General features: G+C 39.6%; 1 protein-coding gene across 1 annotated transcript in view; it reads left to right on the top strand.

The window, feature by feature from the left end:
• Positions 1-1,033: 1,033 nt before the first annotated feature.
• METAP1D (methionyl aminopeptidase type 1D, mitochondrial) overlaps positions 1,034-23,823 on the top strand; it is a 43,812-nt gene continuing 21,022 nt past the window's right edge. The window contains exons 1-2 of the mRNA XM_059476028.1: positions 1,034-1,069; positions 23,006-23,172. Of these exons, the coding sequence (XP_059332011.1) occupies positions 23,143-23,172 (30 nt within the window). The 5' untranslated portion in view covers positions 1,034-1,069; positions 23,006-23,142. The remainder of the gene's footprint in view (positions 1,070-23,005; positions 23,173-23,823) is intronic.

The following is a 23,823-nucleotide window of genomic DNA, read 5'->3' as shown; positions in this document are numbered from 1 at the left end:
CCTACTGAATAATGATGATGAAACATGTCAGTTCATCCAGAATGTGGCTATAAGAAGTGGAATATTTTATTTTTTGGAGGCAGTGTAAGGTATTTGGGCTTTGAGTCTATTCTTAACTAAATCATAGAACTTGTACATGGGAAGTTAAAAATTACTTATGGCTGTACCAGGAGGTAAATAAATCTGGAGCTAAACAGCCTGAGTTCTCATTTGACAATTTACTTACTTATCCCACAATTTACTGCTGCGTGTGTACCCATGAATGTATGTAAGGACACGAAGATCATTACATGTGTGTGAGGATGTAAGAAAGGAATACTTGGTTTATTTCCATATTTTGGAATGCATCCAGGTGAGTTTTGAATGTCTGCAGAGAAGAATGCAGCCCTTCCCGGGGCAGCCTGCTCCAGTGCTCTGCCACCCTCAACGTAAAGCTCTTCCTCCTGCTGAGATGAAACTTGTGTTTTAGTTACGGTCACTGCTCCTCATCCTGTCACTTGGCGCCACAGCAAAAGGTCTGGCACCATCCTCCTGGCACCTGCCTTCCAGGTTTTCCTTTGCATTCATTAGTTCATAAAGAGTAGTTCCTATTTTATTCACAAAAGTACAAGCTGAAGGGAGGGTGGTGGTGTTTGCTTGCTTGGTTGGGGTTTTCTTTATTTTTTAATGGCAAGAAATTATGAGGCAGCTCCAGCCCTCATGGAATAGTACGGCTGCATTCATGCGGGACCGAGTCCCGCTTTCGGCAGTTCTGTCCCGCTGCGGAAGGAGCAGTCACCACTGCAGCTAGGGCCGGTGAGCAGAGCAGCATGGGGCCGTACGGAAGGGCAGCCAGCAGCACCCCGGGGCACAGGGAGCCGCGGCCGGGCGGACCGGACCGGACCACAGACGGGAGCGGAGCGGCGCGCGGCCCCGGCAGGGCGGATCCCGCCCGCCGCCCTCACACCGCGCTCGCGCCGGCCGAGGGCGGGCGGGGGGCGCTCCCGGCCGCCGCCACACGCGGCCACGTGACCGCCTCACATGGGCAGCATGGCGGCGCCCAGAGCCGCCCGCGCGCTGCGCTGCGGAGGTGAGTGCGCGCCGCCGCCGCCGCCGCCGCCGGGGTGAGGCGCGGGCCCGGCCCCGCTCTGCTCTTCCCGCCGCCCGCCGCCGCTCAGTCGGGGCTCGCTCTGAAATCGAGGAGCGAAAGGTCCCGGCGCCGCCGCGCCTGCCGAGGGCCGCGAGAGAGCGCTCCGCCGGGCGGGCGGGGGGCGGCGTGTGGCGGCGGGGCCCCGCAGCGGCGGCCGCAGCTGTCAGGGCTCGGCTCCTGTTCAGGCGAGTTCCCCCGGTGCCGTGCTCGGCCTGGGGCCCACACACGGCACCTCCCGGGGAGCCCGCGGTGCGGGAAGGCGGTGGGAATGTTCTGCTCTGCTTCTGCTCTGGTGACTTTTGCTGCTGAAGTAATGTGACATGAGTGTACGTGTTTCTTTTACCAAGCCGTTCAAGTGCAGATTCCTTACCTGCTGGCGCGCCCGTCTGTGCAATGGCTTGTCAGGGCCCCTTGTCCCCCGTGCCTTGAGGTTCTCTGAGCCCTTTCTCTACCACATAACCCTTCACAAGCCTAAGTCTTGTGCCCATGTCCTACACCCGTCTTCAGCCCCGTGCGCCCTTAAAAGCCCGATGTCCGTCATCCAGTTAAAAGAACCTAGCGAATTACATTTGCTAAGCCTTCCTACCTTCCGTTCAGGCATCAAACCTTGTTCAGCTTCCCTATGGGATATGCTTTTACAGATACTTAAGAAAGTGAAACTGTCATAGTTAAGACAAAACTGATTAAACAAAGTTCAATTTTCCCCGAATGGGACAGTTCAGTATAATTTAATTTGCAAATACCGAAAGACAAAAGTAATTTAAATTATGTTTCTGTTCATCTAAGGCTATCAATTCCATCTTAATTGAACAAAAATTACTTTTTTATAGCCTCTTATTCTTTTTAATGTATCTGATGTTACATTTTTATAAATGATGAAAGTTTTCTTTATTATGGAATTGTTTCTGCATAAGTGCATTTGAGCAGCAGGGATCTTGGAAGCTGTATACTGATTAAATGCTTTATCCACATATCAGAAGGACTTAGGCTAGCCTAAAAAAACCCTTTATTAAAAAATAAAATTGACTGGAAAATACTAGGAAATTAAAAAGTACTTTTCAGTAATCATATAGGGAAGTTATTTGAGTAGTCTCTGCCTTGCTAATGTCAGAATTCAGTCCAAGGAGAGGGCACACAACTCTTTAGGGTGTGAGTGGTTTCCACCAACCTTTGTGAAATTCTGTGTGCTCAAATGCTGCATTTCAGAGTGGACTAGCAGTGGGTTGACCTGCATTTTAGCTGGCACCTTTTCTTGAAGAATATTCAAAAACAATTTTACAGGTGATGCATAGGAGTGGGAATTGAATTTATTATTCTGTACTAGGAAGCACCCAGAGCACAGAGACATCAAGTCACTGTCACAGTTTGTAGTTAGAAATAGTATGGATTGTGTGCTGATTCACTGGCTTGTAAATGGTCTGATTAGATATTATCACAGTTTCAGGTATTATTGTAATTAAATCTGTGCTACTTTATTGGTAATAAAGTAGGACACATGAAAGAGCTGCATTTATATCTACAATTGTATCTTAGATGGTTTAAAGCGTAGTAATCTCTTACAGATCGATTTATTTTATACAGGTGAATTATTGTAGAGTAGAAGCCCCTAATTTCTTATAATGAAATTTCAGGGTTTAGTGCCACAGGGAAATAGTTGATGAGAAGGCATCCCATGTAAATTGAGTTACTTTTGTGTTCCATACTGATATAACTGATTCCTGATCTTGCTCCCCTAACAATGAATCAGAATTCTGTGCTAAGCTGTGTGAATTACTGTGGGCCAGGTTTTTAAAGTCAATTCAGTACAGACTGGTGGGGTGTGATACATCCCTTGCATGTGTAGTTTGTGTTCCCAGGCTGGCTGTTTGCTCAGTAAGGGGCTGGGCTGCCTTGTTCAGCCCCTTGTGGAACTGGGAATTTCCCCACAGGCTCCTCAGTGGGGAACCTGCAAACTGCCCCTGACTGGAACCATGGCTGTCTCCAGCACCACAGAATATGAGATGTTATGGGATCCTTCTTCTTCTGTGACTACAGAGCCTTTCAGAGATGTTTGTTTTCAAAATTCTTCTGAGAATATTACTCTTTCCCCTCTGTTAGTAAAATGAGGAGGAAATGCCTTAAACCTTTTTTATTTTTTATGGAAACAGAGGGACATAGCTGGAGTTGGTACTGTTGCGGTACAGCTTCAGAGCCTCACACTGTCAAGTTTGTCCAGAAGTGCCAAGTCTCATTAGAAATAAGTTGGGGTTTGCTTGGGGTTTTTGATTTCTTTTTCTTTTTTCTTTTTTGGGCTGTATAGGTCACAAGTTTGGTTCACAAGCCTTGTCAGTAATGCATGGTTGAGTATTTTCTATATTTTGTAGTTAGGTTAGCCAAAACTGTGTATAGAAGGAATACTAAACTCTTCTCCAGAAGGGTATTTATATGAAAATCATCAAACTGTCCTGAAGCACTTCACAAGTTACAAACATTAGTTGGACTAATACAGAAGGTGTAGCAAGGAACTGAGGCAGTGTGAAGTGATCTGGTTTATGTGCTCTGGATGGAGTGCAGACAAGTCATTTTACGTAGTTTTTTATTCTGGTCAGACACGGCTTTGACATTTAGGATGGTAAAACTGGTAATGAACTTTTAAATTGCCATTTTATGTTGGACTGTGCATGTTACTGGACAGAAGTGTGCTAAGGGGTCTCCATCTGGGAAGTGATTAAATAAATAAAGTACCTGCTTTACTGACTCTTTTACTGAGCACTGTTTCTGATACAGTTCATTTCTTGCTTTTTTTTAATCTGCAGACCTTGGTAATGCTCATGGTTTTACAAAATTCAAACTTTTCAGTATTTCTAAGAGGAAGTAAAAGGACTCAAAATTAGATTTTTTTTTCCTGAAATCAAAGTATTCATTTCAGATTTTTTTTTTGCTGCCATATGCTACTGAATCAGTCTGTTTCCATCTTTCTGATGGGGCATTTTGAAACAGGAGTTATATTTCTTTTTTTTTAATTGTTATAGCTTGCTCTTTGATAAGCATATTTAATCACAAATTTCAGCATATTAGATACCATTCTCATGTTAAGAATGAATCATAAAAGTCTTCTTAGCACTATTAATATTCAAATGGTAGAACTATCACTTTGTATTTTTCTCACTGTTAAAAAGAAGTTCACAAATGTACAACTCAAACAATTAATACTCACCTACAGTAACTTCCAGTACTTCTAACCTTTTTTTTTTTTTAATTAACCATTGAATGTACAGATAACAGTTTTGGGGAGACTTGACTGTTTCCTGGTATTTCAGACTTACAATTAAATATGTCCTGTAATTCTGATTTTTTTGGCAAATGAGAAAAAATGGTTTAAAACTTGTGCAAGGGAGTTTTCAAGATCTAATCTGCTTGGCTGCGCTGTGCCATATATGCATTGAGCAATTAGCTGGAAGAAAATGTTAATTCACATTTTCCATTAATTTGTAGACAGACTCGTGTCTCCAGAATTTAACATTAGCATTATGAGCTGCAAGTGATGCATGGTGGAAGTTCAAACCATTTGATTGTAGTACACTTTCAACATTTTTTAAGTAATCCTGAGGTAGTTTCATCTCTGTCTCAAAACTAATCAGGCAGGCGAGGAATTATTCCCATTTCAACTGTGCAGCAGCCCTGGGGAAGACATGCACTTTCATGGTTTGAGGCATGAGAGAAAAATATTCCCCTTTCAATAAAGTGTTCAATCGCTCTGTTCTCTCAGTTGAGAGGTAATGTATTGTTGGCAGCACACTGTGGCTTTTTTTCTGCCGAGATCTCTCTCTTCTGGCTGTGGGTGGGTGTGTAGGGTGTGGTTTCTCTGTGAGCTTAGGTTTCTCAGCATTAGCTAGGGTTGCCTTTAAATGAAGGAAAGTCATTAGCAGATGTCCTGGACAGCTGCTGAAAACCAACATTTTCTGCCACATCAACAGCTTTAGTGACCCCCACCTACTCTCATAGCCATGCATTTCAGACTAAGAAGTCGTTTCTCCTTCGTAAGAAGGTGCCCATTGCCCTGGCACCAGAGTGTCACCGTTGTGGTTGCAGCTAAAACCCTCATGGAGACAAAGTTAATGACGCGTTCCTGAGGAGTACTTAGGTTCAGATTTTTGTGAATGCTTTCTCTGCTCTGCATGCCTTACGGCTTGGGTGCCCAGGTCCCAGGTAGTGTCCTGTATCTGCCAGTGTTTAGTCTGTGATAAATGTATTGCACAGGTACATTTTCATATGCCAGAAGTTAAGGAAAGTAAGCCCAGCCATAAGCCTTCAGACAAAATTGACCTTGTGTGAAACTGTATTTTGTCTGTATCACTTTTAATTTTGCAGAATTCTCCTTAAAGCTCACCTGGAGCTTTCTCTAAGCAGAAAAGAGCTACTTCCTCTTTCCATTCCTATGGCAGAGCTCTGAGCTTCTCCACCATCTGCAGAAGCTCACTGCCCTGGTGTGGTGATTTGCTGAAGGGCCATTGTCCACCTTTGTGCATAGGCTGCTGACCCTGAAGGAAAATACCATGAAACTCTGGGAATGACTCTAGAACGAAAGTGGGATGCCCCATTGTAGGGAGTTGTTGCTGCAGTGCTTCCAAAGTGGATTTTCCAGTGCTGTCTTCACAGTGGGACATGGGGATGTCTGGAGTGAGGATTGTTGGCATGCACAACTTCTACACTGCCTGCCAGAGCCTGCTGTCATCTGGCATTTCCTCACCTGCCTGCAGATGTAGAAGCAAAGGCTCAACATAATACCATGTAACAGGGTAGAAAGTCTGAAATGGAAAGTCATGTCTGTGATTTTAATTCAAGATACTCAGTACAGTGCTGCCTCTGGGCAGCAAAGAAGGCAATCTTTGTCTCTCCTTTAGGTGTTGCTTTAGTCTTTTACTCTTCAGGCTCACAAATGCAGTGTTAACCAACACACAAATTCCAGCGTTGTTCTGCAAAGAACCAAATAACTGATTTAACCTCCTGTATACTCATACAGCAAATCAGTGAAATAAAGAATACCACTTCACAATCTTTAGAGATTAAATTCAAGGGAACAAAAATACAGACTCCTAAAATCTATACTGGAAGATGATCCTGCCAAGGCTATGTGCAGGATCAAACTGTGAAGTGTCTGGCTACTTGGTCCTTGCATGTTCTGTTACTTAAAACATCAAGAATAGTGGTAGAGTTTAAGACAGGTCTCTAGGCTTGTTTAGAGTAATATATAGCATTTGAGGAGAAAGAATGAAGGATTGGATCATTCCTGAAGAAATTCTGGACCTCAAATAGTGAATTGCCTTTTATTTTAGAGTAGATAACTTCACTCCCTGAAATCACAGGATCAAATGTCCTGTGAACATATAATAAAACATTTTATTTTGCCTCTGAGAGCTCACAGTGCAGATAGCTAAGCAGACAAAAGGGGCTGAAATCATGAGCACTAGCTGATGGATGGAGAAACTCTAGCACTGAGGGAGTAATTTCTGGAGGGTTTTGTGGCAGCACAGCATCAGCAGGATGAAACAGGGCCTGAGCCTGCCCTGGTGCCTGCTGCTCCCAAGTTACCAGGCAGACTTGCAGTTCAGCAGTGGACATAGGTAAAGTGCTTTCTAGATTTAGATACAGAACTTCCTTCACTCAACTTTTTGCACTGAGTTACCCTGTGTAGACCAGAAGCTGAATTTAAGGTGCACATAAAAACAACATACCACATAGTCTGTAAAATTTGGGGTTTGTGTGTTGTGGGTGTTCTGTAGCTGTGCAGGGGGAACCCTGCTGAGCCAGTTTGGCACACTTCACCTCATTTCTTGTGTGGCTTTCCATGTATAGCTGTAGTCGGAGTGTAAGGTTGAGGATACAAAAAAATATTTCTGTGGTGTTATGGTATTCTCTTTTTTTTTATTCTGAAGATATGTGGATTTTGGCTGAAGTCACCTTGAAGACAAGCTGCTTCTGGTGTTGAACCTGTTTTGATGCTAAAGCTGCAGTGGAGGTCTGTGTCATGAAATCTAAGCTGGTTTTCCTTTCCATGATATTTGGATATATTAGACATGATGTTCTGATTGTGACAGTTATGAATCAAGAGGAAACTTAAACAAAAGCTTAGGAGATGCTTTTGGGCATTCTCCAGTGACAGTCCTGCTGGTCCACTGCAATTTGTGATTTCAAAACTTTATGGAGTACTTGATCATGTATGCAGTCTGAAAAGGCCTTTTCTGTGCTAAGACTACCTTTAGGACACCCAGTTACAATGATCTTACCAACTGGGCATTGGTAATTTTCCTTTTTTGGTTCCTCCTTCCTTCCCCACTCCCAAACAAGCATATTCCTGTAGCACTTCAAAATGCACATCTAGTGAGGGTCTTGCTGCCTCTCCTTCTCTTTTGACAGTTTGACATGATGATGTGCCGTGATGGGTAGCTTGCAGTGCTTCCAGACACCACATCCCAGTGCTGTTGATCTAGCAATACTTATTACCATGAAAATTTAATTTGAAAATATTTTGAAGTAATGTAGTGGGAGGGGGAGTGGGTTACAGGGCAATGACTTCTTTTTAATGTTTGTTCTATTCAAGCTATTTGTATTTGTCACAGTGGTTTCTTTCCTAAGTATTTCTATTTAAAATCAGTGTTTGTTAAAATATGCTTGTCTGCCCAATCCAGCTTTCATATTATCTATGTGAAGAGGCAAAAGACCATATATAAGGAGCAGTCTGTATGTTGTAAACTCTTTGCCTTGCAGTTATTGCATCCTGTAGAAAGAGGCTGATTGGCTACAGCCTTGTTTTAATTTCATTTTTTAGTTTTCAGTTACACATTTCTGGAGTCTCCCCAAGCACTGCTGTTACCTGATGGCGCCTATATTTCATCAAGTTTAGACAAGCAGTCTACCTGGACTTAGGCCCAGAGGAGCTGCCATAGCTGATGAACATGATCCCCTCTGCCTGGGAATTCAAGACCTATAGAACCACGATTCCCAAGGGAATTGAAAGAAAAATGTGTTCAGACCTTGCCTCTTGCTTTTTTATTTTCTTTGTTGTTTTTATGGAGCATTGCCTTGTACTGATGGGTAGCATACTTTACCACAAGTGAAATCTGGTACTGGTTTGCTGATGATTAGGAGAAAAGATTCTTTTTAACCTACCCTGAAAACAGGAGCAGGAAAGAATGGAGCACACAGAGACAGACACGAGTTGCTGTGACATCTCTTCATTACTGCATACAAAGAAAGGGATGAGTTATTAAACAAAATAGCAAAAAATGTTGCGGCATTACGGTTGTGATGTTGGGTGGTTTTTTACTGCATCATCATTGTTAGGCTTCCAGAGTTTAGTGGATACAATTGCAGATTTAAATTTTGTTCTTGCATGCTGCTCTTTAATCTGTTTCCTTCTTTTGGAAAAACTACATTATATAAAGATTGCATATTATTTATAGTGGAGTTTTTAATTTAGAAAATGTTTTTAGAATTTCTTTGTGATTGCAGAATTAATGTTAATGTTCAATGTAATTAAATCCAATTTTATTTCCTGTATGTTATATTTTTAATTTGCTCTTATCTGTCCTTGTTTTCATTGGGAGTTGTAGATTTGACTTCTTTTTTAAAAGCATGATGTTGGCAGTCAGACACAAGCTCACTTTAAATCAATGAAATAATAAGCTTAAAAGTCTTCTAAATGTGGGGAACTTGTCGTTTCTGTTTAATGATCAGGAGTTGTTTCTTCATTTTGTTTTGGATTATGTGGGCTTGTTATTTTTTTTTTCTTGATAAGTTTAAAACACTAAGGTGGGGAAGAGTATTAAAGGCTGCTTCTTTCTTCTTATTTTGCCTTTTATATCTAGTTCAACTGGGCAGGCTGGCTGAGCTCTTTTATCTACATACATTTTTGCCATTCATTTATCTTTTGCTGCTTGTGTTTGCTTATACCTTTAATTGTAGAGAGACTTTTTTCTTCAATATCTTAAGAAAAAGTGGGATTTGTTTTTCTGTTATTGTAACAGTTTGTCTGATTAACCTATATTTTTAAACATGAGTGGTTTACCCTGGGAGGAACTACAGTGGCTGGAGAACTTGCTAAGCCCTGGGCTCACAAATGTGAAGAATGAACAGATAAGGATTGTCAGATTTATATATTTAAATTTAGTGACTAATAAACATTAGAAGTAAATATGTTATTACTAAAAGGTCATTATTCATTTTCTCGGTGTAAGGGCATATAAAGACTGTTGTAGCACAGTATGTGTATTGTATTGTTCACGCTTTCCACGTTTCTCATCTGCTCCAGATTTGACATTCCTGGTATTTCTGAGGTTTAAGAAAAATCATATCTGATACTTTTAAAACTCAGAAAGTTAAAAGTACAATCATGCAGTGCAATCAGGTTCAATTTTTTTTTTCCAGTCACCAACAGGGAAGAGAATTACAATTCTTGAAGGCAAATTTCATTACAAGTTTTTAATAGTTAGAGAACACCAGAGGAGTGAAGCTGTTTTCTTGAATTGTGGCAGTACTCAGAGGCCAGAGACTTCAGGGTTCTGTTGTCTGACTTGTAGGAATCTGCTGCCCTGGAGTCTGTGCAGCAGCTAGAAATAAACAGGGAGAGAGGCAAAGGCTTCTGGCAGTGCAGAGGCTTTTCCAGCTCACTGCTTGATCGTGAATCAGTTTGAGAATCTATATTGTGAGTCTCACTTTAGTGTCTCATGGACTTCCCTCTTCCTGGGGTTGGTGATCCTGGTGGGAGCTTGCAGTCCTTGGGAACTTACCAGCTTTGGGAAAGGGAGGGTCTCCAGCCAGGCCAGCACTCTGCCAGTGCCTCGCAGTAAAAGAAGTTCTCCTGCAGCTCTGTGGCTCAGGAGAAGGTGTGAGCTCAACACACAGTGGGGCTCAGGTCCTTCACTGCACTAGGGGCCAGGAGCTGGGGATATTTGGGGCTGCTAGTGATCATGGCTGTGCATGAGTCAGTGAACTTTCAGTCTTTCTCCACCTACAATGCAGATATTTATCTACCTTGCAGGTGCATTGGTTGAGATTAATGAGTTGTTTGTAAAGCACTCTGAAGATGAAAAGCTCTATCAAAATGCTGAGTATTCTTACGTATGAGCTCTTGAGTGCATAATGGCTGTTTGCCTGCCAGTATTTAAAGCAATTTATAACACACTAAGTATGAAGGCACTGTATGAAGCCAAGTTCTAGTTTCCATTTAAGAAAAGTAATATTTGGTGTTCACTAGTTCAGATCATGCCACTGGCCTTTAGTGTTATCTAGGGTGAAAACAGACTCTAGAAGATTTTTTAAGAGGAACTGTTTCAAAACATTAAAATTGTGTTGTTGTATAATAAGGGTTTCTTCTCAGTTGATCATTTTTTACCCTCTTTGTATGACTTGAAGCAAGGTATGGAAAGTTTGTCCATTGTTCTTTTGGAGATTATGTCCTTTCCAAATCAATAATGTCTTCCCCTTCATAATTTCTGAAGAAAAAGGAGAATGTTAAAACCCAAGTGCTCAACAGGCTGCTCTGCTGCATGAAAGCCTTAGAAGGAAGAATAAAGAGCTCTTCAGAGCTCCTTGGAGGTCTTTTGGCAGACATACTCTCCAGTGTGCAGCCTGAGAAAACTTCCCTGGGTGTTTTTGAAAGTCACACTGTTCTTTTGACTTTAGATTATAAATAACCAGCCACTAACCAGCTCTATAAAGTCTCCAGCTTTCACATTTTAAATATGTTTATGTTCAGGTATTCATTGTTAAAACCTGTTTAAAGTTATGCTTCATTTTAGATCAAGCTTATTTTGAACCATAAAGAGCTATTGCAGTAATAACACAGTCTGAATGTATACATTATTACTTACAGCATATCAGATGTTCTATGTAGAAATTTGTACACTTCTCAGATGATCTGTTTCATGCTTTCTTGTACATAAATTTACATTGCATCCTGCCTTATGCATTTTTTTAAAAAAGAAAGTCAACAAATGTGGCATAACATTGAAAGAAAATGGCAAGTTTGTTTCTCATATAAATTCCAGCTGTTCTGGAAGTCTCAGATTTACTGATAGACACAGGTGAAGATGGAGTTGGGCAGAAGCAAGAGTAAACTTCTAGCTTCCCTCCATGTAAAGTGGACATGCTTTGTGTAAGAAATGGTGCAGTCACTGCAGATCTGCTTGTATTCTGCTTGACTTCTCTGCTCTGGAGTGTGCTTGTAAACTCATCTAGTGCTGTTGAGTTGAGGTCCTTTTCCACTGGACAAAGTGGATAGACATCTCACAGAGACATGCTGGGTTGATACTGAGAGGAGGTGTTGCCCATGGTCATTTGTGATCTGAGCATCAAATCACACTCGTGCCTTGTGCATGAAATGGTAGGTGATGACAAGGCTTAATGTCATTGCCATGTCCTTTTTGAACTCGCTCCTCTGAGGTGGCTAGGCAGGTCTGACCTCTCCAAGCCATTTCTGGTTGTTCTGCACTGATTATTATTATTAACAGAATTCTGTGAGTCATGGTAGAAGTGGGTGTTCTTTAAAGAAGTAAATACAGTAGCGGGTCTTGTCTGGGTTTATAAAAAATTATTCATGCTCTAACACACCCTGCTAAATCAGCAGAGGCTCATCTCATGAGAATAGTTCTCTTCTGGGAAAGCGTAAATCAAAGCTTGCTCCAAAAGATCAGGTTGTACCAGCAAGAATTATTTTACTGGTATAACTGTCCCAGCAGCTCTCTGAGTAGTACCATTATGTTGTCTAAGAGTTTTGAGTTGTAGAGTACTCTCCTTAACTAATACATGTTTTCTGGCAAGAGTGTAATTGCAGAGCAAACCAAAGATTGCTCTGAAGTGGCTGTTTCTAAAATCCCCTTGATAAAGGCAGTCTTGTTTTTGTTCATTTGGAGGTTGTTTTGTCCAAATAACTCTTCTCTAAAAGCTGCTTCACAAAATCAGGTATAGAGTGAGGTAGCTGATGGAAAGACTTCGGCAGAGCTGCTGCAGCAGTATCCCCAGCTGCGGAAACCAGTCGCGTGTTGCAAACAGGTTGGTGGGGTGTTGGGAGCTGGAAATTCGGCCTGATGAAAATAATCTGCTGGAGTGTCTGGGGAAAGGGAGCAGTTCTCTCGTGTCTCCTCCAGTGTGACACGCGGTGACAATGGACTACCAGCCACTGCAGGAGGAGCAAACGTGGCCCAGGCATGGGCATAGCACTTCCAAGGACTGTGCCTTTGCCAGGGGAACAGCCACTGCAGAATCAGCTTCATTGTAGCTCTTTGCCTACCGAATACAGATCTGGAGCCTTGACACTTATGAAATTGTGGCCAGGGCTGTAAGACTCAAATTCACAGTCACATCACTTTTCAATAGGCCATGAGTATAGACTGAGATAGACTTCACATTTTCCATGTGAAAAAAGTATGCAGCAGGATTTTTAGCATGTAATTCACTGAATCCAGAAATTCTGAGTTGAGTTTACAGATTAGTAATTGATTAAGTGGATGTCCCTATAGAGAATTTCATAGATTACTGCCCAGATTTGCACACAAGGTAGTTAAACATGCTCAGGAGAATTGCCTGTCATATTTTGCTGGCAAGTTAGATTATCTTCATCTTGTGGAGAGCAAAACACTTATTATGGATTTACTGTCTGTGCAGAAAAGACTGTGTAAACCCTTTTCAGTCTAGAAAAAGGAGTTTGAGACCTAAATTCTTGCAAAGACTCCTTGCTTACTCCGTCTAGCGTAGAAAATCAGACAGTAGAATAGTCCAATAAACCATACAAAGTGAGTGAATAACCTGGTGAAGATAGCTCAGAAATGAGGGTTTTGGTTTTGTTTTTCTTTTTGTTTGTTTTGGGGTTTTGTTCATTTGTTTGGGGTTTGAGGTTTGTTTGTTTTTTTAAATAAATTAGTCTAAATGTTTAGTACACAATAATTCTTTTCTTTTCTGCCTGTTTTATACTTATGTTCTTCCCCTTTATCATCTATTAGAATAGCTTTCCTTTCTACAGAAGGGCCATGTTAATTATAAATAGCCATTTTATTTGCCATATGCCATATATGAAGTGGGCCGTAGATGGTGGTTACATGGCTTGAGAATAGAACCCTTAATTTTGGTGTGTTTTATAAACAATTGGCAATAAACGGCCTCATCCTGTGTCCTTTGACTCCAGCGGGAGCCCTGGCAAGTGTGTTTGCGCCAGGAGGAGCCGGCTGCCAGTGCAGGGAGCGGGCAGCGCGCCTTTGCTTTCAGCGCAGTTGTGTGTGCCCGTGCCAAGAATGAATTTTGCCGATTCAGATTTGCTCAGTTTGTCAACACACAGCTCCCATTGAACGTGGCGGGACGAGAATCATTCTTGGCACGGGGCCGCGGGCAGCGGGGCCGGCAGCGCCGGGAGCCGAGCGCGCCCAGGGGAGCGGGGCCCGGCCCTGCCGCCCCTTCCCGGGGCTCCCTTCTCCCGGAGCATTGCTTGCTGCTGGTGGAGTGGGGCGAAGAGTCTCTGATAAAAAGGGATTTCCTAGGTTAGTTTTCAAGGCTATTTTTTTTTCTGTGTGGCTGTCTGGATGATTAATGTGAATAGGAAAATACTGTTGACCCATTTAAATCATGTTAGACAACTTCCATTGCTCATCTACATAATGAAATACACACTGAACATTACAGCCTAAGTATAAGAGCCAGTGAACTACAAAAATAATATTTTACTCATTTAGATTATGAAGTAAAATATAGGACATTAGTACTAATGATAGTATTAAATTTTAAGCCATGCAAATTGCAATTGTCAGTGAAAAAGAAGTATAAGTTGAAAAGGCTATTAGCATTTCAGTTTTAACAGTTAATTTCAGTAATTTCTTTATTCTGCTGGTGTGCAGCTTAAAAAAGTCCATGCACAAAACATTTCATAGTAAGTGCAGAAGTGTTTGTTTTATATTGTTATTTAATTTCAGTCATTAAAGAAATGTTAGAAATTAATTTGTGATATTAAAATATATTAACATTTTGTATTACTGAGAGTAAACTGCAATTTTTGCTCAGGTAAAATCAAATATAAAAGGCAAATTATTAGTAACCAGTAAATGAAATCATTTTAGGCATTTATTTAAGCACCAAAGCAAAAACTGAATCCTTTAAAAATACGAATTTTGTCAAATAGAAACAGAATTGTCAGCATTTTAAACTAAATACAAATTTTAAAGTGCTGAATTTAGGCTGACAGGTTTCTATGGTTACCTACCTTTCCAATAGTTTGGTGAGATGTGTAAATAGGCCTGTGAGTCACTAGTAATTATTTGGGTTTTGTTTGTTATAGTTGTAATTCTCTGTTCAGTTTGAGTCTAATACAGTTCATACCACATGCTTTGGTTTATGTATATTTTAGTGTGTATGATTGACAGTGATTGAGCATTTCTTATGGAGTGCTTGGTTTTTTTGTCATAAGTGATGTATGTTGGTACTTCTGAAAATGTAAACAACTTCTTCCTGTATCACTGTTTGAGAAAGAGATTTTTATGCTAAAAAGAGGTCTTTGTAAATGTTAAGCAAGGAGATAAGTGAAAGGTGTTTAAAAACATTTAAAACGTCTCCCAAACACTATACTCTACTCTTTCAAATTTGATCCATAATTCTATCATTATAATTCACTCAGTGACCCAAATGTCACATATTTATGAATAAACTTCCAAGTAACGCATAAATAGCACATGGTAATGACTGACTGGTTTAAAAATAAATGTTTTAATCAGGATGCTACAAGTTATCTGCAGCAAGCTCTTGATTAGACATCTTCTTGTGCAGAGCATTTTCTTGAAATAAAAATAAGAGCTTATTTCTACCACCACAGCAGTTTAGCAGAAGAAGCTGTAAGCTCTCAGACCCCCGTGCTCCTGTATTTTGAAATCTGGATTACAGGATGTAATTCCCCAGCCTTAGACTCATCACCCTAGCAAAGGATGTACACTTGTTTTCTCAGTAAACACTTACTGTCCTAACAGAACTTGTGTTTTCAGGTGAAAACAGGACAATACACGTAATTAACAACTTTTAACACAAGGCAAGAAATACTACTAGTTGTCAATTTTACCAAATGAGTAGTAATGTAATCTTATTTTATTAAGGTATTCATCCCAAAGTTGTTGGCCATGTGCACTTTTTTCCTTAATTTTAAAATAAGATTGACCTATGATTCAGAAATCATCTTGTGTCCTTAGAGATTTGGCTGTAGATGCATGGAAAATACTGCAGAAAAAGGACTGACTGCCTGTTCTCTTCCCATGTGTCAAACTGCACAGAATGTGCTGATACAATGTACAGGAGCATTCCTAAATTTCCTATGCAAAGATTACTTTTACTTCAGCAATGTTGCTTGCCTACTGAAAGGGTGGAAAATCTTTTAAGGATTTTATGGTGATCCAGACATATTTTTTCCATTCCAGGTGGAAATTTTAGAGGTTAAAGTAGGATTTATTTTTCACATTTAATATTGTGTCAGGCATGTGTATAGGACATAACCATGCCAGTTGGAAAACAGTTGTTTCACAGAGCACCTGAAAAGATTTTAACCCAGTAGGATTCAGTGAATGTTAGAGCTGTGGGTGGGTGCATATAAACAATTAGATTTGGTATTGTGATGTATATAAGGACTATTTGAATAGCTTATTTTTTTAATCTGAAACAAGTGCTATTTTTAAAACTAACTTGTTCCAATAGTTGTTTCTTCCCTACAAAATCAAAATCATGAAGACAATAACCAGTCTTTCAAGCAAAAGTAATTTCTCTAATATTTTAAAAAAATCTAAAGATAGATAGAAAGTGCTTGGAAAATGTATTTAAATATGGAAGCCTGAACAGATATGTTTCTCATTCTAATTTATTCATTTTATGATAAATTAATTTACTCAATAAAGGAATGCAGTAACATAAGAGGAATGTTTCTCCTGCTAGTCAGAGAAGTTGAAACTTGCCAGATGCTGTGATCTGGAGCCTAAATTCCCTTGATAGTAACTGTGATTGAAACCCTTAATATTGCTTTGTGCAGCTTTTGTACTGGACTTATCTCATTTTGCAGTGATATTGCTTTAGACAACACTGTCTTTTTATTTTCTTCTTGCGTTTTTCTGTCAGAGAGGGAAGATGTAGTAGAAATAACAGTGGGAAGGAAGGCTGTGCTGGAGGACTGCGATGCTCTGTTCTCTGTGTCTGCACAGTTTGATCCCCTGTTCTGTAACAAACAGTTCATTTCCTTTGCTATAGGAATGAATATCACTTAGCTATAGTTAGATTGTACGCTGTATTTTAAGTCCTATAATAAAAGGGAGAAGTACTGTTTAATGATACCAGAATTTTACTCAGTCAGTTAATTTATTTTTTACGCTGCCTTGGTGTGACTGTGTGTTTGTGTGTATACAGTTCTGTAACTGCTCAACTGGTCAAAGGAGATTGTAAGGATATAATACTTATTTTTTTCTTCTTGTTTGTTGAAGTTGCACTGTCAGTTGCTGCTGATAAAAGGTGGCATCAAGCCAGCTTCCTGAAGGAGCTATGGGGAGGGTCATGGCTTGTCATGACCTGGGCACCGGTACTTGAATGTTGTTATTATTGGGATGAAGTACCCTTAGGCTGTCATCCTTCCTGTAAGTAGAAGGGGTTCTGAGTCTCTGTGGTTTCCCAGTTTACCAACTTGCAGAACAGCTATTTTGTTGGCCCTAAGTTTGACTGAATAATGAATTAGAAGCACAGCTCTATTCCAGAAGGCACTGATTCATCATTTTAGTCTGTTAGTCTAGACTAAATCGTAGTAAGTAAAGCAAAACAAAATCTGTTTCCATATAGCTTATAAGCTTACAAACTCATTTATATTGGCATGTAGCCAACAAATTGCCCAGTTCCACTCTGCATGAAGTAAGGGCAGAATTGTAATTAGCAAGGAGCATAACTGAGGGCCAAAGCAGACTTTTTTCAGTGACACGGGGGAGTCACAGTGATGCTGGCACAGGGGCTGACTCTTCTCCCCCGGAGTCAGTCGCTGTTCGACCATTGCTATGCTTCGTTGCCTCTTAGGAGAGTAACAAGAGCAGTTCTGTTAATGCCTCTATTAACTAAACAAATTCTGTTGTTAATTTCCAGAAAAATTAAATAAAACCATACCAATTAGAATATAATGTTTTCAAGATACTGGCCTGTGTTTCGGTTTATCAGGGTAGGGTCATAAGCATGCTGTTGTTGAAGTTTCACCAGTGTGTTGCTGTTGTAACTGAAGTCACATCTATCCTGATGAATATTTCATTTCCCCAATCATGCTGTTAAAAACAGAGTGTTTTTACCCTTTCATTTCTGCTTTCTCTTTTCCAGTACCATCGTGACAGCTGTGGCTGCGTCCTGTTTACAAATTGCTGCTAGTCACATTTTCAGTAGTCCTGATGGGTTTTGCTTTCCCCTAATACATCCAATTAGGAGGAAATATTTCTCACAAGCAGGGACTTGCTCTTCTCCTTGTAATGACATAGTTCTGCAATCCAGGAAACAGTCCTGCATGGTGTCCATGTCCACGATTTCCTGATGTGGGAAAAACGTGTGGAAAGCATCTGGAGAGGAGGAGACCCCCTTTACCAGCTTGTTTCCTGTAAGCGAAATTGGAAGACCTTGTCTGTGCAAATAGATTTCAAAATAGAGTCTGCCCTTTGACTGTCTCCATAATTACACAGCGCTCTCTGTATTTTATTTGGCTGCCAGAGCAGTTAACCCCTGGAAGTAAGGGGCTGATGATGGCATGACCAGCACGGGTATGCAGACATGACCATGTGAATACACTCTTGTTTGGAGAAGCCTGTCATTAAGACCTTCTTATAATATAATTTTACCAAATTTGAGAATTATCATGTGTTGGATTATGTTGATTAAGATACGTTATATCCATAATGTACAGAAATGTGGAGGTATTAGTTGCAAAAAAGGGAAAAAAAGAGAAACAAAAAAAAAGTTCTTTCATGGCTTTGATGTAATCAACATCTGTCAACAGAATGAATTTGCTTTTGTTTAATTTCAAGGGCTCTTGTCCTTCTACTTTGCCCAATCAGTTTCAACTTCTGCCTCAGGCATTTCCCTATGTTGTTCTTGGAGGTTTTTTCCTTTTTTTCTTTCTTTTTCGTTTTTTTTTAGCAAATGCGCAGGTTATTGCATGTGAAATGTGAGCTGGTCTTCTGCTGCACAGGTTACACAGGGCTGGAAAGAACCTTTAATCTTTCCCATCCTATTTTTGAAGCTTGGACATACCTTTGCAACAGGGGGGTTACAAAGTCAGTGTTTTATTAGACAGTTAGAGTTACAATTACAAGTAAAGGTCTTTCAAACCACAGCCATTATTTTGGATTGAAAAATGGGAACATTTAGTAATTAGCAGAAAGAAGCTATGTATTCTTACCTAGTTGCCTTGGCTGGATTCCACATATTGTTCTCCTTAGTGATTTTTAATACCTCATTTTAAGCTTTAATCCTCAGAAGTTTCAGCAAAATGAGTATTTGAAGAAGCTAAAGAAGAACCTAAATTATGCCAGAGTATTAAAATTACCTGACAAGCCAAATTAAAGATCTCTAGTGTTTTACCTCCAAATGAATATATATTAAGAAAATCTCTGCAGTCATTCTTTTTTTCAGTTTAAAAAGAAAGATTAAATCACATAATTTGAGAAGAGTTGTCAGAACAATGCTTTTGATGTTGTTAACTTTATCAAGAGCAAGTTGATTTTATTTCCTAAATAGTTTTGAATGTTAATTCTTTTAATCTTAAATAATTTTGGTACTCTGCTTCTGTTGATACTGTGACTAAATTATTTAAAAATATGTTAATTTATTTCTTGTCTTTTTTAAGAGGCACCCTTGTATTTATTGTAGCTCAGAACTGTCATGAAGTTTATCCATTGGTAATATTTTTGTTAATTGCTTGGAAAATTGAAATCTTTCATTAATAAATACAAAAAAAGGTTGCTAACAATCACATTTGATGACTCATGTAAATGAGCAGGTTTTTGCCCAGCTACTCCACACTTCATTCATTGGAAACATAGCTTGAAAAATTGCTGTAACTGTTAAACAGGAAGCATTAGAAAAGGGCTTATGTGAGAGTTCATTCTCAACATCTCCTGTTAAAAATACTTCTTGACCAGAGGAAAATCACATTTAAATTACTAAAATCAACTTAATTAAGGGTCATTAATAGAGATACACATAAAAAACTCTCCACTCTAGGAGTGAAATGAGAGCATTTCATTATATAGTGTAGCATGCATGAACAGATAACAATTAAAATAGCCCTAGAGTAAAAGGCTAATAAATATAGGGCACACTGTGCTGCAAAATCAGTCACTTAAAAATGCTCCCACCCATCATAATTCTAGAATGCCATATTCAGCTGCTCTGACTGACTCATTTAAAAGGAAAAGAAATGTAATTTCCACACAAGATAAATTCATCTGGTAATTCAGAAGAGCTCACAGTGCTTATTGACACTGTTGGTGCAGAGGCAGGTCTGGAAGGTGTGCTGAGGAATGCAGCGGCTCGGGCGAGCACACGGATCGCACAGAGGGATTCACTGACGGAGCCGTTGGCAGGGATTGTCTGTGCTCCTGCACCCCAGCTGCTCATGGGATTCGGGCATGCTGCTGATCATTCTCTTAGTGCAGCTCATAGTCAGTATTCTGTTGTTCCTGCGGGTGACCTGGCCTTGCTCTTGGGGTACAGGATAAACAAATAAACACCTAAAGGGGTTGACTTTGTGTCCTGGCTGTGCTGGTCTGTTACCAGCCTACCCAGCTTCACACACCAAGCTCTGCTGTGGCTGCAGTTTCTGCTGGAAGATGCATAAATGCCATGTGTATGAACTGTCTTACAGTAATTAGTATACACAGAAAGCTAACAAAAGGATGTGCTTGAGCACCAGTGTTGCAGAAATAAATAAAGGCACTGAGAAAAGCTTTGATGGGTGTAAGGGATGGGGAGGAGGGAACCTCTGAGCCAGACTTGGAGAATACAGACAGTTGTTCCTGTCTCAGGTGATTGATGATGTTGCTATATCAAATTAGCTGGGAATACGGAGCTTGAAAAATAAAAGGCACTGTGGAGGCATTAGAAGGCCTTCTTAAGGAAGGAAGTGTGTGGATGGAGTCCAGATTTTCATTATAGACCAGTAACTTCATTGTATTTTAATGCCATTTTATTTAATTTTATTTTTACTTTGTAGAAGAATGTTTTCTCTTATATTTTTTTATATTTCAAATAAAGGTTTAGTTGCCCTGTGTTTATAATTCTTGTAATATAATTTAGGAATTGTATTTTAGAATGGTGATACTTATTTGCTTGTCTCATTTCATCTGTTCAAGTAGTAGATAGTTTTGTATGCATCTGGTTTATAATGAGTGGTTAGTAGAATAACAACAGGCTACAGTACCTTATTATCCTGTTATTTTGTGACAACACTTGCAGTGTATCTTTGGGAGAATAGAGGTAAAAATTTTATTCGGAATAAAAAGGTATCCCTTCTGATGTGAGCTAGTGGATAGACATGCACCCATGAATATGGTTTAATGTATTTAAGAGTGTGTATTTGGGGGAGCTTATTGGGAATAATTGACAAACATACTTGCACCTTTTCTTCCCCAGTTAAATTGTGATACAATCTACAAGGTGTCCGGGGAGCATTCTGGGCATCAAGGAGAGCATTTAAAATACATGTTCACATATTGATGTCCATGTGGACTTTAGCTAACCGCATCAGTGAGTGTGGGATTTCAATATATTTGTAGTACCTTTAGCTGTGCTAAAAGCAAGGTACTTCAACTGCACTTTGTAAAAGAGGCACCTTGGCTTACACTGTCAGAGTGGTTGCTCTTTCTGATGGCCCAAAAGTTGCTGCCTTGGCACATTCTGTGCTTCCAAATTCCAGAAATGAGTACAAACCAGACAGGGAGTTTGTAGGATGCTTTGGGCTTTTAGGACATGCTTACAGTTGCAGTTTAGGTGACCCTTTCTGGGTTTTTTTTGTATATTTGGGTGATTTTTGTTAATTGCACAATGATATTTTTTTTCTTGTGAAGGAGACTCTAGGAAAGCAGATTATGAGTCTGCTGTTTAAATCCTAGTTACAGTTAATAGGGCTGCCACATCAATCCAGCCCTCTGTTAACTGAGCAGCTCCACTTCCTTGGAGATACTTTCTTCTCTTTTGAAGCAGGCAGCTTCCATTGGGTATTTAGGCTATACTGAGAGCTTGAGGTGAACCTCACCCTTCAGCTTCACTTTGTTATTTGTCAACAAATCAAACAAATAAACCAACCAACCTATCAAGCTAAAAACCCAAACAATACAAACAAAAAACCCATCACCACCACCAAAAAAACCCCAACAACAAAACAAACAAACAAACAAAAACAACCCAGTAAAAATTGGCTTGAGTGTAAGTTTCTACATCTAGGCTTTAACTTTTCAGACATTGGTATCTAAATGTGACCCTGACCAGTGCAAAGAGACAGTCGGAAACATTTCTAATGCAAACCCAATGAGACTCTTTCAGTCTGGGTTTGGGGCTCCAAAACTGAGCATGACTCAAATCTTCTGTATGTCATGGAGTAAAAGGGCTCTCTTTGAAAGACTGCACATGTGGAAGGATACTTTCTGCATCTGAACATGATAAATGCATCCAAAGGAAAGGAAGGAAGTACAATAGAATAAAAAACATGCAAGATGTGAAAGAAAGTCTTCTGGAAATAAACATTTTTACATAGTTACAAAATATGCAGTAGATTAATTTCTTAATTTCTGTGATATAAAAATGTTTAGTTGCTTCTGTTTAAACAAAAACTTTTTACTGAAGAATAATTGTTCATCTGGATTACTTGCCACAAGATTGCTCTTGTATTTGTATACTTAATGACATTTTTCAGAAGCAGATCAACTGTTATGGTAAACTTGTGTTTCAGGAGAAAAACTCTGTTTATATTGTAGAACATTTGAGTAGTGGAAATACACACTGTCTGTAATTGTGATGTAATTGGGCAGTGTCAATAATCCTTTTGAATCTCCTGGTTTTGATGCTAGCATTGTCTTTTGTGGTGGATTATTTTGGTTTTGATGTCTCTGAGAGCCTTTGGGCCTCAATTGCCCTTTCTTTTCCCTTTTTTTCTTTTTTCTTTTATCCTTTTTTTTTTTTTCTGGGGGCAAAATTTGTCATTGCCCAACAACTAAGTTTGAGCTATGAAACTTTCCAAATGCCCATGAGAATTAAATGGAAATCTGATTCAAATACTCCAAATAAATTGCACTTTTAATGCCTTCAATTACTTCCGGCCAAGATAAAAATATCTCCTGAAGTTTCTTCTATTGCCCCCCGACCAAAATGAACTATTCTTTGTGTCTTGAGCAACAAGACAAAGATCAACATTATCTTTGTTATGCTCAAATCTGTGACCAATTCTGCAAGAATACAGCTGAAAATATTGTATGAAGTAACATTAAATCTTCCTTTTTTGTCTTCTCTTTTCCTGCTGTTGTGTCTTATCAACTGCTTTGCCAAGCCTTGGACAGTGCAAATTGCTCCAAGCAGAGGCCAGTTAGAGCATCACTCCTGTCTGTAAACTGTGGGGAATTTACCCACACTGCTTTTTAATGCATCAAGCCAAAACAGATTTGATATTTTATTAAGCTTCAAAGTATTGTTTGGGAAAGTTTTTTTTTTTTCTCCGTTTCTACTTGTTCTTTCTACTCTTTCTTAAATGGTACAAGATTTGAATTACCCTCAGCAACTACATGACTTCTGTGCTCTGTTTTACATTATGCCCTTCTTTTTGCATACTTTCCATTTTGTAAAAATGTTAATATTTTTAAATTTATCTGTTAACAGGTTCCGTGACTGGCTGCCATATAATCTTTTCTTTGTGCAATCGTAACTACCTGCACAGACACTCAAGCAATCATCAGCAAAGATGCTTCTTCTTTCAGGGACAAAGAAATGCTGCTTATAGCGTAGTTTGGCCAGCCATGGTTTCTCCAGCTCACCAAGTTCCTAAGGTACTGCAATTTCTGTTACCTAATCTGTTCTTCAGCCAGTGTAGAGTTTGGTTGCAGTCATGATCAAGTGTATTTGTTGTCCAACAGCTGGGGGTTGGATCACTGTCCTGTTGCTTGGTCTGGGATTTGAAATAGGAGAGCTGATGTCCAGCTGTCTTCCATGTTAAACACAGTGATGTATTTAGTTATGGGGGAGTTCAAACCTGGGGCTTGTTTAGTTATAGTAGAATAAATGTGAGTATTATAATCATCTGTCAACAATTCTGGGTCCAGATTCTGGTTTGAAGCAATGGTAGACTGTCTTACCAGAAGTCAGTAGGAACCATTCATGATCATCTAAGTCCCCTTCTGTATAAATCTCTAGCAAGCTAATTGTAAAATGCTTATATTTTGCTGATGGTTTTATTATTTGGTTATGTCAGAAAAAGAATGTACAATACCTGCTGGTAGCTGTCCTGCTGCATGTTTTAAACTTGTCTTTTTTGTGTCTGAGTGTTCTTATTCCTTGCAACATATATTTTTGGTTTTATTTACTTTAAAGCCAAAAGGGACTTTTTGATGCAAATGCAAATTTAACATGTGCTCCACTTCTTGTTTCCTTTTTTTCCGTTTCTTTTTTCCCCCTGTTTAATTACAGCATACAGATTAACT

The sequence above is a fragment of the Ammospiza nelsoni genome, chromosome 7 (assembly GCF_027579445.1).
Source record: "Ammospiza nelsoni isolate bAmmNel1 chromosome 7, bAmmNel1.pri, whole genome shotgun sequence".
Taxonomy (NCBI): Eukaryota; Metazoa; Chordata; class Aves; order Passeriformes; family Passerellidae; genus Ammospiza; species Ammospiza nelsoni.
The sequence above is the reverse complement of the archived record's forward strand: the minus strand, read 5'-3'. Positions and strand labels throughout refer to the sequence as shown.